The sequence below is a fragment of the Cydia fagiglandana genome, chromosome 11, assembly GCF_963556715.1.
Source record: "Cydia fagiglandana chromosome 11, ilCydFagi1.1, whole genome shotgun sequence".
Taxonomy (NCBI): Eukaryota; Metazoa; Arthropoda; class Insecta; order Lepidoptera; family Tortricidae; genus Cydia; species Cydia fagiglandana.
In genome coordinates this window covers 18263628-18279945 of record NC_085942.1, presented here as the reverse complement: position 1 = coordinate 18279945, position 16318 = coordinate 18263628, and the positions used below count along the sequence as shown (strand labels likewise).

Below are 16318 nucleotides of genomic sequence, written 5' to 3'. Positions count from 1 at the left end.
GAGTCTGAAAGTGGTAGTCTAGTCTATGACTTGTAAATAATGCTCGAGCTTAAACTGCGTCAATAGGCGCACTACACGCGGCTGAAATTATTAGAAATTCAGTAAAAGAATCTGTACTAACGGAATAAATACAGTTATAAATGTTAATATATTTTTCCTTTTTAGGGTTCCGTACCCAAAGGGTAAAATCGGGACCCTAAGTATTACTAAGACTCCGCTGTCCGTCCGTCCGTCCGTCTGTCACCAGTGGCCCATTTTATAAAGCTACAAGTTACAATTTACAAGCGGAAGTCTCTTTCTAACCCTATGTGTTAGAACGAGACTTCCGCTTGTAAATTGTAACTTGTAGCTTTATAAAATAGGCCACAGGCTGTATCTCACGAACCGTGATAGCTAGACAGTTGAAATTTTCACAGATGATGTATTTCTGTTGCCGCTTTAAAAACAAATACTAAAAATAGAATAAAATAAAGATTTAAATGGGGCTCCCATACAACAAACGTGATTTTTGACCGAAGTTAAGCAACGTCGGGCGGGGTCAGTACTTGGATGGGTGACCGTTTTTTTTTGCCTTTTTTGCATTATGGTACGGAACCCTTCGTGCGCGAGTCCGACTCGCACTTGCCCGGTTTTTATTTTTATTTTGTGGGACGTACCAATTTATTTGTCCAATGTCAGTGCGTGTCACTCTCTCATTAAATAAAAATTTGAGACGCAAATGACGCAATACATATTGGACAAATAAATTGGATAGGTGGAATACCACCCTACCCGAGAATTAATAGTACTGACAAAAATACCTACATACATGCTTAAATATAGTGTGGACTATTTAAACTGCTCTAAAACAGAATACAGAACAAACATAGAAACTGACGAAGTGCGAGTCGGACTCGCCCACCGAGGGTTCAGTACTTTAACGTATTAAAATTTTCTTTTTTTATTGTTTACAAATTTATAGTTGTCAGTTCCCTGTAGAATAACACAATCATAATCATAAGTACCTAATATGAATAAGAAATAGGTATATACTTTACTCGTAAACACAAACACAGAAGAGATAAATAATCTTTAATAATATAATAGTATTAATATTTTATTTATTTCTTAATTATCTTTCCGACATTTTTCCCATAAGTTAATTAACTTTTAGTAATATTTTATTTTAAATTAAATAAGTACCTACCTATGTATTTTAATTTTAATATTTTATTTTATGTTTTAAACCTTTTATGGGCCATATTGCTTGAAATAAACATTTTATATTTGTAATAATAATGGAAAAAACCGATTTCATGCACAAAACAGTTTGAAATGCCATATAAATTATTTAAGTAGGTACAGCAACTATAGACACTATAGTGCATCTCATAACAATTAAAAAATCTGGGAGACCGAGCTTTACTCGGAAGACATATGAAAACTCATAAATTTACATTTTCCCAGAGATAAGACCTAGCTAGATCGGTTTATCGCCCCTGAAATAGCAAATTTCACCGAAATCGTTAGAGCTGATTCCGAGATCCCAGTAATATATATAAAAATAAATATACCTACATATAAATAAATAAACAAGAATTGCTGGTTTAAAGGTTACAATAATTAAGCTCCTAGAGGTAAAAAACTTGCCGTTGAGGAGTTCCGTTCTGGTCATCATCAGCAGTTCCACTTCATCAAATGTCACTTGCTTTAATGTAAATGTTAGTATTGTTGAAGAAAATACAACAAAGGGAGGGTAGAAAAAATAATTTCATTTCACGATACATACAAGTATCTACCCGGTTTTTATTTTAGTTTTTTAATTGAAAATTTAAAAATAAATCTACTTAACCACGTTAAAGTCTTCCTTATTTAGGTATATCCTCTAGCCGGGCCACACGTCAAAACTTGCCAAGACAAATGCAATTTTGAATTGTCAAAATACTGATTCATATCAGAATGGAACGGGAGACCTTTTTATAGGCCTCTGGGCGGCTACAGGATAACACGACTAAGGGCCAGTTGCACCAAACAGTCTGTCACTGTTAAAGTGTTCGCTAAATTTTATTGTATGGGAAGTTTCATAATATATAGCTGATTGCCATTGATCAGTCTGTCAAGTGTGGATGGTGCAACTGGTGCTAAGGGCCAGTTGCACCAACCACATTTGACAGACTGATCAACGTCAGCCGGCGCGCCCCGATGCTTTACTATGAAACTTTCCATACATAAAAATTTAGCGAACTCTTTAACGATACGAACGGTTTGGTGCAACCGACCCTATAAGTGCCAGTTGCACCAACCACATTTGACAGACTGATCATCGTCAGCCGGCGCGCCCCGCGCCTTTACTATGAAACTTTCCATACATAAAAATTTAGCGAACTCTTTAACGTTCGTAACAGTTTGGTGCAACCGACGCTAACTGTAGGTATTTTAAAGCTGAACAAGTTTCAATTCTTTTCTCCAGTAGTGTTGTTTCTTATGGATAAATAATTCAAACAAAATAACAAATACACTGAAAAAACAAGAACAGACATCTTTCTGCGCATTAAATTTGCGCATTTTAAAATAATAAAATAACTCATTAAAAAGAGACGGTATCATTAGTGACGTCACAGAATACCTACGTTCTCACACCAACTTACAACACGAGCTGTGTTGCAAGTTGGTGCAAGTAGATTCCGTCTAGGTGGTATTCCATTTGTCCAATGTGCATTGCGTCTCACTCTCTCATTAAGCAAAATGTGAGACGCAAATACACAATGGACAAATATATTGGACAAGTGGAATACCAGCCTTAGCTAACTTTGCACTGATTTGAACAAAACAAAGTGAGGAAGGGTCACTATAGGGAACGTGCGCGTTGGAGAGTCTGCCACCTGGTGGCCATAATCGGAACCACGCGCTATTTGTCATTGACAACAAAGAGTATAATAATATATAGGTTGGCCAAACCAAATATGTCAGTAAAAAAAAAAACTATACACATCCTTTTCTTTTACGTTTTAGTATTAAAGTAAAAAAAGGGTAAAAAAACCGGGCAAGTGCGAGTCGGACTCGCGCACGAAGGGTTCCGTACCATAAAGCAAAAAATAAAAAAAGGATAAAATGCAAAAAGAAAACGGTCACCCATCCAAGTACTGACCACGCCCGACGTTGCTTAACTTTGGTCAAAAATCACGTTTGCTGTATGGGAGCATCTTTATTTTATTCTGTTTTTAGTATTTGTTGTTATAGCGGCAACAGAAATACATCATCTGTGAAAATTTCAACTGTCTAGATATGTCTGGTGGATACGAACCGTGAGATACAGCCTGGTGACAGACGGACGGACGGACGGACGGACAGCGAAGTCTTAGTAATAGGGTCCCGTTTTACCCTTTGGGTACGGAACCCTAAAAAAGAATAAAAAGGGTAAGGGTAAGGGGTAAAAGGGGTAAGGGTAAAGTAGTAGGTTAGTAGTAGCAGTACATAGTTGTAGTAAGACAAAGGTAATCTGGCAACGCTCGAGGTCGCTTTTTATCGGAAGAAAGCCGTATTTTATTGTTTTAACATTTTTTCTCGTATTTATCCGTTTGAAACATCTGTTGTGATAGTTTGACAGAATAGTGCTAACGTTCCATTTAATCCGCACAGTGTCGCTTTAGTCGGCTCTAGTGCTGCCCCCTATACTTAATGCACGTTCCCTATAAACGCTATATTTGCGTAGACATTTGACATTAAGATGACATAGCCACACTTGGTCATTGCAGGCATGCTGGCGCAGGCCGTTCAGCGAAAATGCCGTGCCGCCTCGTGAAGCGGTTACGGCGCGGCAAAGTCTAGCAGCAGTTTGCCGCGCGCATGCCCCTGCGCCGCGCGCGCGTACGCCGCGCCTGCGTCGCGCCAGCTCCATACTTGCTCCACGGCCACAGAGAACTGTGTGAACAAACATTTTTAATCTCTATTTTTTTTTCTCATTTACTTAAATTATAGTATACAAACATAATTTTTTAAAAGCTCCTAAAACTCCTTTCATAAAAAATCGAAAGATAAATTCTCTTACTTTTCTCTGTTTAGCCCTATGGTTCACTGGTACAGAATGCCTTTAGGCATTAAGTCTGCCATTTGGACATTATTTTGTATTTTGTACAATAAAGATTAAATAACCCTCGCGTTTTGTACACATATTTAATTACACAAACGGGTCAACCGCGATATAATTTCATTGTTTTTACCTTTAATTCCGACGTTTCAGCTGAGTTGGTCACGGAAAGACGGAACGTCGAAACGTCGGAATTAAAGGTAAAAACAATGAAATTATATCGCGGTAGATCCGTTTGTGTAATTAAATAGTTATGAATAAAGATTAAATAAATAAATTAGTACCTGTTCCCGTTCGGCGCGGCGGCGTAACAATTCGATGTCGTCCGCGCGCGGCGAGAAGAACGCCCAGCGCACGCGCGGCAGGCACGCCGCTAGAGGCGCTTTCTGAGGACGACAGTAGATTGATAAGGCAAGAGCCGCTTCTCTGAGAATTTTAGATAAACATCTCTGGGGCTGACGGGGCGGCTAAGTTTAGTGGGATAAGGACAACTGCAGCTTAGACGAAAAATCCAGTGTAAAAAAACTAAAATATCGAGGTTTCCTCCTCCAAATCCAAACCAATCTCAACGAAATTTTCAAATCTAAATGGTAATGAAATTCTCTGTGTCGGGTTGTTTTGTTTTTTGGGCTAATTGGTATCAGTTTCGAATACCATGGTTTTCTTTGCGGTCTAGTCAATTATGCCAATTTGCGATGTTTGATGTGGTCTAGCTCCACTGCGCAGGACGGCCTGTGTAGTAGAGGCGACGTCAGTGTGACGTACGCGCCGAACGTACAAGGCAGCTAGTATAGTATACCTGTGTGGGATCTCTGACGGCTAAGTTCTGCTGTATCAGGTCAGCCGCAGCCGCCACGGTAGCAGCCCGTTGGCGTCCGTCCGGCGCAGTAGCGGCGACGTCAGTGTGACGTACGCACCGAACGTACAAGGGAGCTATTATAGTATACCTGTGTGGGATCTCTGACGGCTAAGTTCTGCTGTATCAGGTCAGCTGCAGCCGCCACGGTGCCTGGTAGCAGCCCGTTGGCGTCCGTCCTGCGCAGTAGCGGCGACGTCAGTGTGACGTACGCACCAAACGTACAAGGGAGCTAGTATAGTATACCTGTGTGGGATCTCTGACGGCTAAGTTCTGCTGTATCAGGTCAGCTGCAGCCGCCACGGTGCCTGGTAGCAGCCCGTTGGCGTCCATCCTGCGCAGTAGCGGCGACGTCAGTGTGACGTACGCGCCGAACGTACAAGGGAGCTAGTATAGTATACCTGTGTGGGATCTCTGACGGCTAAATTCTGCTGTATCAGGTCAGCCGCAGCCGCTACGGTGCCTGGTAGCAGCCCGTTGGCGTCCATCCTGCGCAGTAGCGGCGACATCAATGTGACGTACGCGCCGAACGTACAAGGGAGCTAGTATAGTATACCTGTGTGGGATCTCTGACGGCTAAATTCTGCTGTATCAGGTCAGCCGCAGCCGCTACGGTGCCTGGTAGCAGCCCGTTGGCGTCCGTTTTGCGCAGCAGAGGCGACGTCAGTGTAACGTACGCGCCGAACGTACAAGGGAGCTTCGCAGCGCCCGCGCCGCCCTGCCCTGCGCAGTCTATTACCACGTCGAATCTGCCAGATTTTAGTTTATTTTTTTTTATTGGGGAAAACAGACAGGCAGATAAAAAACAGAGGATATCAGTTTTCACATAAATAAGTACAACTTACGTCTCCTGATATAATTAAAAGGTTTAAAAAAAATTACATGGAAAGTGGCATTATCGTCGGGTACGTTAAACAAATGTAAGTAATTCAAATATCAAATATCAAATATCAACATTTATTCAGCAAATAGGCCACAAGGGCACTTTTACACGTCAACATTGAATTTACATAAAAGCAAAAATAATAACATCAACAATTTTATAAATTAAAACTAACAATTCAATCTAACGTATTACAATTACTAAGAGATGTATATGGTCTCTTAATGTCGAATTACATACAAAATACAGATAAAAAAACACACACAAAAAATCTATAATATTTAGAGGTGTAAATGTCTCTAGGTGTCAGAACTATAAGATTATATAGTTTATCAAGTTATCCTTAGAGATGTATAGGGTCTCCAAGAGTCAATATCCTGTATAATTAATACATTCATTAAAAGAAAAGAAACATACGAGAACAGAATGAGGCGTCTCACTGTAATTAATTAATAAAAGTTACTAAGTATAATAGCTCGTGTTAGCTTAACAGACCAGTCTCCACAAACAGCACCCGTTCACGAGTATGACGCGTATCTCAGCCATCGCCTCCCTCAACCTTCATTCGGGAAAGTTAAGTATGTATATTAATAAGTACTAACGGGGCAGCCTGTTGCAGACGGTCAGCATAATCCTCCTGGCGGCGGTCGAGGGGCTCCGCCCCCAGCGCACGCGCTGCTTCTGCTTGCTCGCTGGCACAGCTCACCACCACCTAAATGTATGAATAAGTTAAAAAAAACATTTCTGGTACATTCTTCACTGGCGCATACTGTCCTGTCATATTTCGGACACACAGTGCGCAGAGGCGACGAAAGTTTGGAAAAACTGATTGTGATTGGACACACCGAGGCAGAAGGTCACGCGGTCGTTCACCAATAAGATTGGACCGATCAAGTTAAAGACTCGTCATCGTCTGCTTTCTGTGGAACCAGTGGAGACAGATCATCCGCTCCAGATGCAACCCTGATACTGACCGCGATCCTCAGACATGAGGGACCGACCAAAGAGAGACATTCTTCACATGTAACCAAATGGTCCCCGAAAACCCGGGGTATGATTAGGAGTGTTGCTGTTAATACTCACATGATGTCTGTCTCTCACTAGCAGCTGCACGGCCGCGTGTCCGACGCCGCCCAGCCCTAGCACCAGCACCCGCTTCCCCCCCTCCCCGCCGGGCGCCAACCCCGCCACCCGCAGCGCCGCGCATGCGGTTAGTGCTCCGTACAGAGCGCCGCCAGCTTGGAGGTCGTCTAGGTTTTCTGGTGCCGAGCTCACCTGACAACAACAATTTTTATATATTTTATATATTCACTTATTTATTTTTCTTCTTAGGCTAGGTCATTTATAACATGAATAGTAAAGTAAAATATAAAAAAAACACTTACAAAACAATAAATAATGCATATAAACACATTATAAAAAACCTAAACTAGGGTGCTGCCGGCAGCGGGGCAGGGCCCAAGCTGCCGGTGGTCAGAGCTGCAGAGTGAGGAATCGACGTACTATACGCGCCGTGTCCAAAATTACCGCCTTCTGCATCTGACCCTTGATCCAACCACCCAGCGAGTCTCTCTAGGTGTTGGTCGAGACTCTTCGCTATGAGACCGTTCGCTGATACGACTATCGGAACAATGATCGTCGAGTCAACATCCCACATGGCGGTAATCTCATGAGCTAAGTCTAGGTACTTGCTGGACTTGTCCTTCTCGGCCTTCACGAAATTCTCATCATGGGGGATGGTGACGTTTTATATATTATTATTATAGACCTCATAGATCATATGTTACAAGTATATATGAAAGTGGTTTCAGCTTGTTTTTGTCACAAACACCATTAATGTCAAACATCAAAACATTGTCCCATGTCGATCTTTAACAGGCATGAAGTCCGCCTGATGATCAGCAGTTTTTATGGACGCTTAATTGCAACCCATGAAACATCATGTCTGTGTTGTAGTCGTTGTAGATCCTTTTCCAGGCATAGTACGATTTATACGTACCAATAAAATTTAAACTTTCGCATTCCGATTTATGGTTCAAATTAGATTGCAGTTTCCGTAAATGTGACTTGTCTTCAAATTAATCATAAAAGCTGGATTAATTGGAATATATTTGGATTTTTTGGGAATACCGTGTAGATTAAAGCGGCCTGGAAAAGGGTTAATGTAAGCGTATAGGCTACCGTGCAACTAACGCGTTGCAAATACCTACTCACCCAAGAACTTTTCGCGAGCACGTATTCCGCGTGCGCCCCTACTCTGTGCGGCGGCAGCACGCCCCACACGCGGGCCCCCGGGGCGAGTGCGGCGTCCGGCGCGGCGCCTACCACCGTGCCCACGAAGTCACGCCCCGGCGTTAGCGGGAACTCCAATCCTTCGCTTCCTTCAAGTGCTCGCCAGGCGTTAAACACGCGCGAGCCGTAACCCCCTGCGGAAAACTTAGAGTAAGGGCCAATATGGACCTAGCGGCCGCTAACGTAGCGACGCGCAACTTCGTTTTAGTAAGTAACCACACACTTAATTAAGTTGCTGTTTGGAATAGTGGCTGGGCGGAGCCGGAGGAGGCTGCGCTGAACCACGAAAATGGAAATCCCTTCTGAGAGCCCTATGTCCCTGATGAGGGACAATAGGATTTCATCATCATCATCATCATGGAATTGGTCTCTGACTCAGTATGCTGCATAACAGCTTCATGTTCTACTCGTTCTAGTGAAATATTGCTTTGGTCTTTCCAAAAATGTGATGTTGTACGCAGCATACGGCGCTAAACATACAACAAAGTGATGTAGTATTTCCACAGATGCAGTGCCGGATTTAGACATTTGCCGCCCGTAGGCTGTGCCGATTTTGCCGCCTCTATCCGCCTCGCTTATAGGTTTTTTAAAGTACTTTCCTGTCAGAGGCGTTTAATTTTATAGTACAACACACCATAGCCATATTAAAATGCATGTAAGGTGACGTCACAAATGTCACATTCTAGATACAGATTTATATGGGCCGTTTTTGTCACTCAATGACGATGCAACCTCTTTATATTTGCCTGATCTGATCGGTGACCAGTGGGTACCGCTGGGTTTTGGCCATTGAGAATCAAGGTCATCAAGGTGAGGCATTGGCAGTCAGACTGGATATAACTAAGGAGTTCGGTCGGGTCTGGCATTGAGTCTGCTCGAAAGACTATGCTATACAAATGGATCGCTAGCTTTTTATCCGGTAGACGCATATGAGCCGTATAGTAGACGGAAGCTGCTCCGATAGCGTGGACATTACCGCTGACGTTTCTACCAGGTTCTGTGCTATCATTCTATAATATGGTCAGATGGGTCACAATAAAATGTAGGTAGCAAAAGGAAAACGCGAGCGTAGCGAGCGCGAATTTTTTTCTACAAAATAGGTAGGTAAATATTTAGGGTTCCGTACTTCAAAAGGAAAAAAACGGAACTCATAATACCACGAAGATACAAGAATCGACGACCATCCCAAATTTACAATGTAGTCAGATGTGTGACAAATAATGTAGGTAGTTAAATGAAAACGCGAGCGTAGCGAGCGCGAAATTTTTTCGAGAAAATGGCAGGTACATTTTTAGGGTTCCGTACTTCAAAAAGGTCTTGACATGACAGAGGGCGGCAAAATCGACAAAATATGCTTGTTATTTAAATTTTACAAATTAATTCTGGTCTACCCTATCTGAACTGCGTATAAAATATTTGTTTGACCCAAATTTGCCGCCCCCTAAAATCTGCCGCCCTAGGCTTCAGCCTACTCAGCCTAGTGGTAAATCCGGCACTGCACAGATGTGAATATATTATATCTGTGAGTATTTCTACTACATTTTTATATAGACCGAAATAGACTATGTACTCACGGATCATGGCGAGATCAATAGGGTTTATAGAAGACGCATGCACTCTCACGAGCAGTTCATCAGGCGCACGGCGCACGGGGCGGCGCGCCGCATCAAGGCGCAGCGCGGCGGCCGCGCCCGCCTCGTCCGCGGCGTAAGAATGAGCCCGCCACGCCGCCATGCGCGCCGCACCCGCGCGCGCCTCCGCTGCCGCTCGTGCGGCCATCGCCTGCTTTAAGATTTGTAAAGTGCCATAGATACAGACAAGTATACTAGGAGTCATAGTACGAGATAGGATTCACAGGTCCAAGTTAGAGCTAGACCCGTAGTAGCACACTAATTTATTATTGTGTTAATTAGTGCTTTCATATTTATACGTACAAATGTAGTGGTTCTGCGACGTAGAAATAAAAAAGCTTGGCAATAATACAAACTTATATCAACTGTTTACTAAAATTTTATGCACTCTAACCTCAAAACATACTTAATCGAAAAATCTTCCTGTAAGGGCCAGTTCTCTAACGATAATACTAAATCTTAGAATATTTACCTATAAAGAAAAACGAAGTGCTTTTAACAAAAGTCTGCTTGTTTTTCTTATACTGCGTACCGACTGAAAATATTGAAATGATGATTTGTTTTGACACTTTTCCATAGACTTACAATATATATAGACGGGGTCTCAGCGAGCTGTCACTGTTGCCACTTTTGTTTAGTGTACGATTAACAATTTAACACCACCTTGCTGTAGCCATGTCGATAAAGTCATATCGATAAACTATCGACATTTCTTACAATTTTAATTTTACTTCAAAGGTTTGACGATATTTAAAATGAACAAAAACGCTTTTATTCTTTATTGTGGTTATCAGATCACAATTTTATCGTCACGCCCCAGCAGGGAACCAAGGGAAAGTTCAGATATTTAATTAAAATACATAAACACCTACTAAGATATGTGTTCCGCAATAATTGAAATATTTTATTATATTCTAATATATTTATTATTCATTAGCATTTCAATTATGTATATGTTTAACAAAGATATTGAAGCTTCAATTAATTGCTATTTCGTTCCACTGTGTAGCATTTATCGATATATAACATGATTAAAATCGACTTTTGACATCCCTAAAAGAGCAACATACACGTTTTTAGGCACACATACACAGCCTGGATGCATCAAAAAAGGCAACACTTGATTTGAAGTTCACCTTGTCAACAGTATGGTTGTCCTTTTTTGACAAATGGCATTTTAAAAGAGCGAGGTGAGAGAAATGATACTAGTTGCTGCGCCGTCAAAGAGAACAGAAAAGGTAGGGGCCTTGCACTTTTCGGTATTTGACGTTTTCACAGAATTTCACAGACGATCGGATATTTCGCCACCTTTAATTTTAATTAACCAAAGTGATGTATTCCTTTGAAAATATGTTAGTTTCTTTAGCTATATATTAAAGGTTTAAATGACTTCACTGTGTGATTTTAAGCGTTTAGGTTTGTAGTTGTAAGTAAGCTTAAGTATTGATTTTATTTCCGTGGTATGATGGCACCGGTCTGAAATTAATCCTAGTCTCCGAACTCTTTTTTGGTCGCATTGACAATCAGCTGTTTGCATGGTCCGAATTGAAGTACGTTTCGGATCAAGTAAGCAACATGTCAAGTTTTTGAGATTTGAGTATTCTACACTAGTGAATTAGGAAAAGAAATGATAAATATTTAAATAAAACTTGTGTTTTAAATTAATCAAATCAATTGACTATGGAGCTATTAAAGAGAAGTTTCATGAATTGTAAACGGTGTTTAGCCTCCAGGGGGATACACCAGAGTGGCGTTGCGGCAGTTTCCAGCAAGGTTAGTCTAGGGGGCCTAAGACATTCAGTGGAACTATACATTATTATCTTTCTAAATAACTCAGTTGGGGTACAAGCGTGGGGTAAGAGCGAGCTGAGATTAAAATGTAACAATGGATTGTACCTTTTTAAATACACCTAAACTTCTCAATCAATTAATATTTTCTATGATTGTGTACCATTATTATATACACTACAAATTGCAAAATCTCTTAGTAAACAATGCCCAACATTCCTCTAATTAAAAAAAATTGACTGATATTTACAGAGTTCTAAAGACAGTGGCGGCCCCTGGGAGCGGCGCGTGGTGTCAGGGCTGCAGCCGACAGGCACACTTCACGTCGGCAACTACTTCGGAGCTCTGCGGCGCTGCGCGCGCCTTCAGCAGTCCGGCGAAGACCTCACGCTGTTTGTGGCGGACCTGCATTCACTTACCACTCAACATGTAACTATGCCTACAATCTTATTAATCAATTACACTATTTATACTAGTGCAATAGGGTATTTTCCTACTAGTCAAATCAGTTACTTTTTTAGAAATGTCAAAATGATTTGATGATATGGAATTTATATTAAAAATTACATCGTGATGTCACGGTCAACTCACCTACTTTTTATATTTCTATCTGATTTATTAAATAGAACTAGTGTTTAAAAATAACTCCTATCTGTGTTTATCTAATAATTATCTGGTGCTTTATTTCATGCATAGTGTGAAATAATTTATTTTAAATACAGTCAAATACCCTATTACTTGGTAGCCCTGCTACTAGAAGCACTAAAAAAATATTTATTTTGGACGGTTTAATCCATAGTTGTTAGTTACAAAAAGACTTAAATTACATTAAAGATGTGCGGGATATTGGGAGGTGCAGTTGTAGAAAATCTTGTTTATTTTTCTATTTTCGTTGAATAGACTCGCTGTTTTAAAGTGCAGAGTGAAGATTTATGTTTAAAGAAACCGAGAAAAAGTACGTTTTTTTTTCGTGTGGTAGGTTTTTTTTTCTTAGTTTCGTTCACTGTATAAAAATACACGTGAGGTTTCCTTATACCCCCTCTCCCCCAACGTGATCTATCGTGATTTTTTTGTGTCCCCCCTCCCTCTATCGAACCTCGCGTGATTTGTGCAAGCCCCTAGAGGTCCTGCTCTAAATATATTATTCTGGTTCCATGAAGGTCACGGTGACTGTAAATACCATCAAAATATACCATTAGTCCATTACTTAAACAGTTCTTCTTTTAGCATCTTTATTTTAGCACTCCATTTGTCACTTGTGCCTTATGCTACCAAATTCATGTGCATTTGTTATCAAATTAGTCATGCACACTTTAAACGCGATTCGGCGGCGGCGTTTCTCAAAGTTTTCCAGCGACGGCGTGATCGACGTGATTGAAAAAAAATATGTTTAAGTAAAATGATTGTGAGATTTAAGAGTATTCGATGATATTTTAAGGCTCCTCTTCACGTTGGGCCAACACCAACGCCAACGAGGGACGCATTTATGCGTTAGAGGGAGCAAGTGATATTGCTATCTCATTCTACCGCATGGCTACGTCCCTCGTTGGCGTTGGCGTTGGCCCAAAGTGAAGATGAGCCTTTAAATGCTGTCAGGACGCGAATGCGCTGCGTGAGGACACCCTGGAGTTAGCGGCGTTGGCGTTGGCGTCTGGCGTGTGTCCTGAGCGCGGCGCGCTGTTCGTACAATCCGCCGTCCCACGACACACTGAGCTCTGCTGGCTTCTCGCCTGTCTCGCCACCATGGTAAGTCTAGTATATATGCATATAACTACATGTCAGATTAAGGGCCCACCCACATCTAGCGTCTTTCGAGCGTCGGCGTCTGGTCAGCGCTATGGAAAATGACGTCACTGCGCGGTTGCGTCGACGTTGCGTCGAGCAGCGGCCATAGAGTTGTAGACGCCGACGCTCGAAAGACGCTAGATTTGGGGGGGGGGGGGGGGGACAAAAATCCAAAAGCAAAAAATAAACAAAAGCTGTATCTTTTATTGAGTTGTGCCAATAAAGAGTATTCTATCTATCTATCCAACTCCAAACTTGCAAGTCTCCAATTCAAAGTCTCCAAACTGTTTGTCCCTGCTCTAAACCCTGAAGTAAGCAGCTTTGGCGCTGGCGTTCGTACAGTCCGCCGTGCCTCGACATACGGAGTCTATTTATCCTACGCTTTCATGCACCTACAGCAACATTCACTCTAAACTGACCATTGGCAGGGGTGCGGAACTCCTGACTTCGGTCAAACTCGGCTCCGCTCGGCTCAGCATTGCTCTGAGCAATTATTAGGGTTGGCACCACTTGACTTCCTTTTGCGTGCATGACCACAGATAAGATAATCACTTGATTTTTGACAACTCTGAATAGCCGAAAGGGATAGTGCCATATATTAGAAAGGGACAGCATGATTCGACCCTGAACCGCTGTCAAACTTCGTTTTTGTAGGAAGTTTCCTTTACGGTAGTACTATTAATTATTCTGTGCCATTGGTGGACTTTTTGAACTTGAAATTAAAAAAAACCCTGAATGTGGTAAGGCTTTTCAATAATTTATTGAACTCTATGATTACAACTGAAACGAATCTAATGATACCTCGTGTTAAACAGTGATTATAAAACATGTTGAATATTGATTATTTATTAAGTTAATTTTGTTCGACCGTTACAGGCGCGTTTACAAGCGCTGCCACAATTCCGCGAGAAGTCAGCGAAGCTCCGCGACGTGCCGCTCGGGCTCCTCCTGTACCCCGTGCTGCAGGCGGCCGACGTGCTGGTGTACCGCGCCACGCACGTGCCCGTGGGCGCGGACCAGCTGCAGCACCTGCAGGTGGCGTCGGCGCTGGCGCGCCAGTTCGCGCACCGCTACGGACCCGCGTTTCCTACGCCCGCTGCTTTATTGCCAGGTGGACTAAACTAACCTCGGCCCCGACCGAAAGGAAATTAAAAATTGAAATTGCCATTGACAGTTTTAGGAGCCGCAGCTGGGGTATTGTAATACAACAGTCCTAATCTACGGCGACATATCTTAACTGACGTGACGGTGTATCATGTAACGTGAAGTGTGATCGGAACAGCAGCAGAATTGAAAACACACATAATTAAAATTTTATATTTGAGTTTTTAAAGCCGCTTTTTTACTGCTGACTGAAACGGCTTGACTGTTTTGCAATTACAACTATTGGTGAATGCGTTGATGATTAATGATCCATCTATTTTTCATTCCTCGTTATCTACGATATAACAAATGATCATCCTGTATGTTAGATGACGGCAGCGACCGCATCCGCAACCTTCGCGATCCGGCCAAGAAAATGTCCAAATCGGACCCCGAGGGCAAATCACGAATATTGCTGACAGATGATGATGCCGCCATCGCGCTCAAGCTTAGAAAAGCCATCACTGATTTCACTCCGGAGGTAAGTAGCCTACAGATAAAAATAATGCATAACGTCAATGCGAAAGTAGCTTCGTAATTTAAAAAAATAACTGTCTAGAAATAGATACAACAGAGGTCGTTATAGAGTTTACTGGAAACTTTAACCCGAATGATATTCAAAAATATGACCGTACTAGTTCGAACCTATGTTTTTATGGGCATGCTATAACCTCTGGGATTTTTTTGGGTTTTTATTTGAGTTAGGTAATTGAAGTTTCGATGATTTTAAAAACTTTCGGAACGCTGTTGAAGTCTGTTGAAGTAACCAAAGGTAATTCTTACAGGTGACGTTTGATCCGGAAAACCGGCTGGGCGTGTCGAATCTTGTGCAACTACACTGCTTGTCAACGGGCATGACAACTGACGAAGCGGTAGAGGCGGCAAAAGGACTCACGACGGCGCAATACAAGGTACTTATTTAAATTGATCTCGTACTCGGTTTGAAGTAAAAATCAATCATTAAAAAACTAATCATAAACAGATTGTATAGCATGTGGTACAGTCAGCTGTAAAAATATGGGTGCACTAATCATCTCAAAAATATGTCCCGTAGCTCTTATGTGAGCGAATTAAGAACTATGACACATTTTTGAATAAGTTGGCTATACTTATATTTTTACAGTTGACTGTACATGTAGTGCGACATAAAATAGTAGAAATAAAATGAAACTGAAAAATGTCCATTCTAAATTGGTACCATTTTACGTCAAAATGTGACAGTAGGAAGTGGCGCCCGCAATAATTTTCTACAATTTCACGTCGGACTTTAAAGACGAATCTAAATTTTTTTAAGGCATTAAATTAAAATGACGTTTTCTCATTTACTAGGGCGTGGTAGCCGACGCGCTAGCTAAGGAGCTCCGGCCAGTGCGCGCACGGTATTTAGAACTACGAGAACGACCGCGCCTAGTGCGCGACATCTTAGACCGCGGCGCCGACGCGGCGCGGCGGCGCGCCGACGAGACCTACGCCGACGTGGCCGCGCGCGTCGGATTAATCGCGCCGGCGTTGCCGCCTCACACCTTGCTTGACGCCGCCGCCGCCGCCGAGTAGACTTAGCTCAACACTATTTAATTGTTAATTTAAGTGGATTATTTTGTTACGACATCCGATTGTAAATAAAGATTGATAGGTTTTAAAGTTTTAAATTATTTTATTTGTGATAAAATAATGATTTGTTCAAATGTTGTTTGGGTTTTTATAATATTATAGGGATAGGTAAAAACATATAGGTATTTTGATAGGCACCTACAGTAAAATACCTCAACCCAACTTAAGTACCCATGTCGCCAATGCGCCATACTAATAGCTCTATAGGAAAGTGAATAGAGTTAGACCACGAGAAGTCTGCAGCAATTTTGATAGCCCACGCA

The 16318-nt window shown here is 41.9% G+C and overlaps 2 protein-coding genes across 2 annotated transcripts; one reads left to right on the top strand and one right to left on the bottom strand.

The window, feature by feature from the left end:
* Positions 1 to 1125: 1125 nt before the first annotated feature.
* Positions 1126 to 10010, bottom strand: LOC134668588 (reticulon-4-interacting protein 1, mitochondrial). Its single transcript, XM_063526028.1, has 7 exons — positions 9672 to 10010; positions 8020 to 8231; positions 6889 to 7080; positions 6408 to 6517; positions 5486 to 5671; positions 4351 to 4423; positions 1126 to 3900 (listed from the first exon to the last, which is right to left on the bottom strand). Exons 1-7 carry the CDS (start codon positions 9931 to 9933, stop codon positions 3787 to 3789), a joined length of 1149 nt encoding a protein of 382 aa, XP_063382098.1. The 5' UTR covers positions 9934 to 10010; the 3' UTR covers positions 1126 to 3786.
* Positions 10011 to 11317: 1307 nt separating this feature from the next.
* On the top strand, positions 11318 to 16045 carry LOC134668587 (tryptophan--tRNA ligase, mitochondrial). The gene is made up of 7 exons (XM_063526027.1): positions 11318 to 11501; positions 11769 to 11945; positions 13113 to 13262; positions 14178 to 14412; positions 14774 to 14925; positions 15230 to 15355; positions 15774 to 16045. The coding sequence occupies exons 1-7, from the start codon at positions 11409 to 11411 to the stop codon at positions 15996 to 15998; spliced, it is 1158 nt and encodes a 385-aa protein (XP_063382097.1). The 5' UTR covers positions 11318 to 11408; the 3' UTR covers positions 15999 to 16045.
* The last annotated feature ends 273 nt before the right edge of the window (positions 16046 to 16318 follow it).

Excerpts from the sequence above, each read along its gene's own strand:
- LOC134668587 (XM_063526027.1), top strand. The coding sequence starts at position 11,409 with ATGGAGCTATTAAAGAGAAGTTTCATGAATTGTAAACGGTGTTTAGCC. Across the intron at positions 11,502-11,768 it reads TTGCGGCAGTTTCCAGCAAG|AGTTCTAAAGACAGTGGCGG; the intron begins GTTAGTCTAGGG and ends TGATATTTACAG. Across the intron at positions 15,356-15,773 it reads TCACGACGGCGCAATACAAG|GGCGTGGTAGCCGACGCGCT; the intron begins GTACTTATTTAA and ends CTCATTTACTAG.
- LOC134668588 (XM_063526028.1), bottom strand. The coding sequence starts at position 9,933 with ATGACTCCTAGTATACTTGTCTGTATCTATGGCACTTTACAAATCTTA. Across the intron at positions 7,081-8,019 it reads TGCTCGCGAAAAGTTCTTGG|GTGAGCTCGGCACCAGAAAA; the intron begins GTGAGTAGGTAT and ends TGTTGTTGTCAG. Across the intron at positions 3,901-4,350 it reads GCCGCGCCGAACGGGAACAG|TTCTCTGTGGCCGTGGAGCA; the intron begins GTACTAATTTAT and ends TTGTTCACACAG.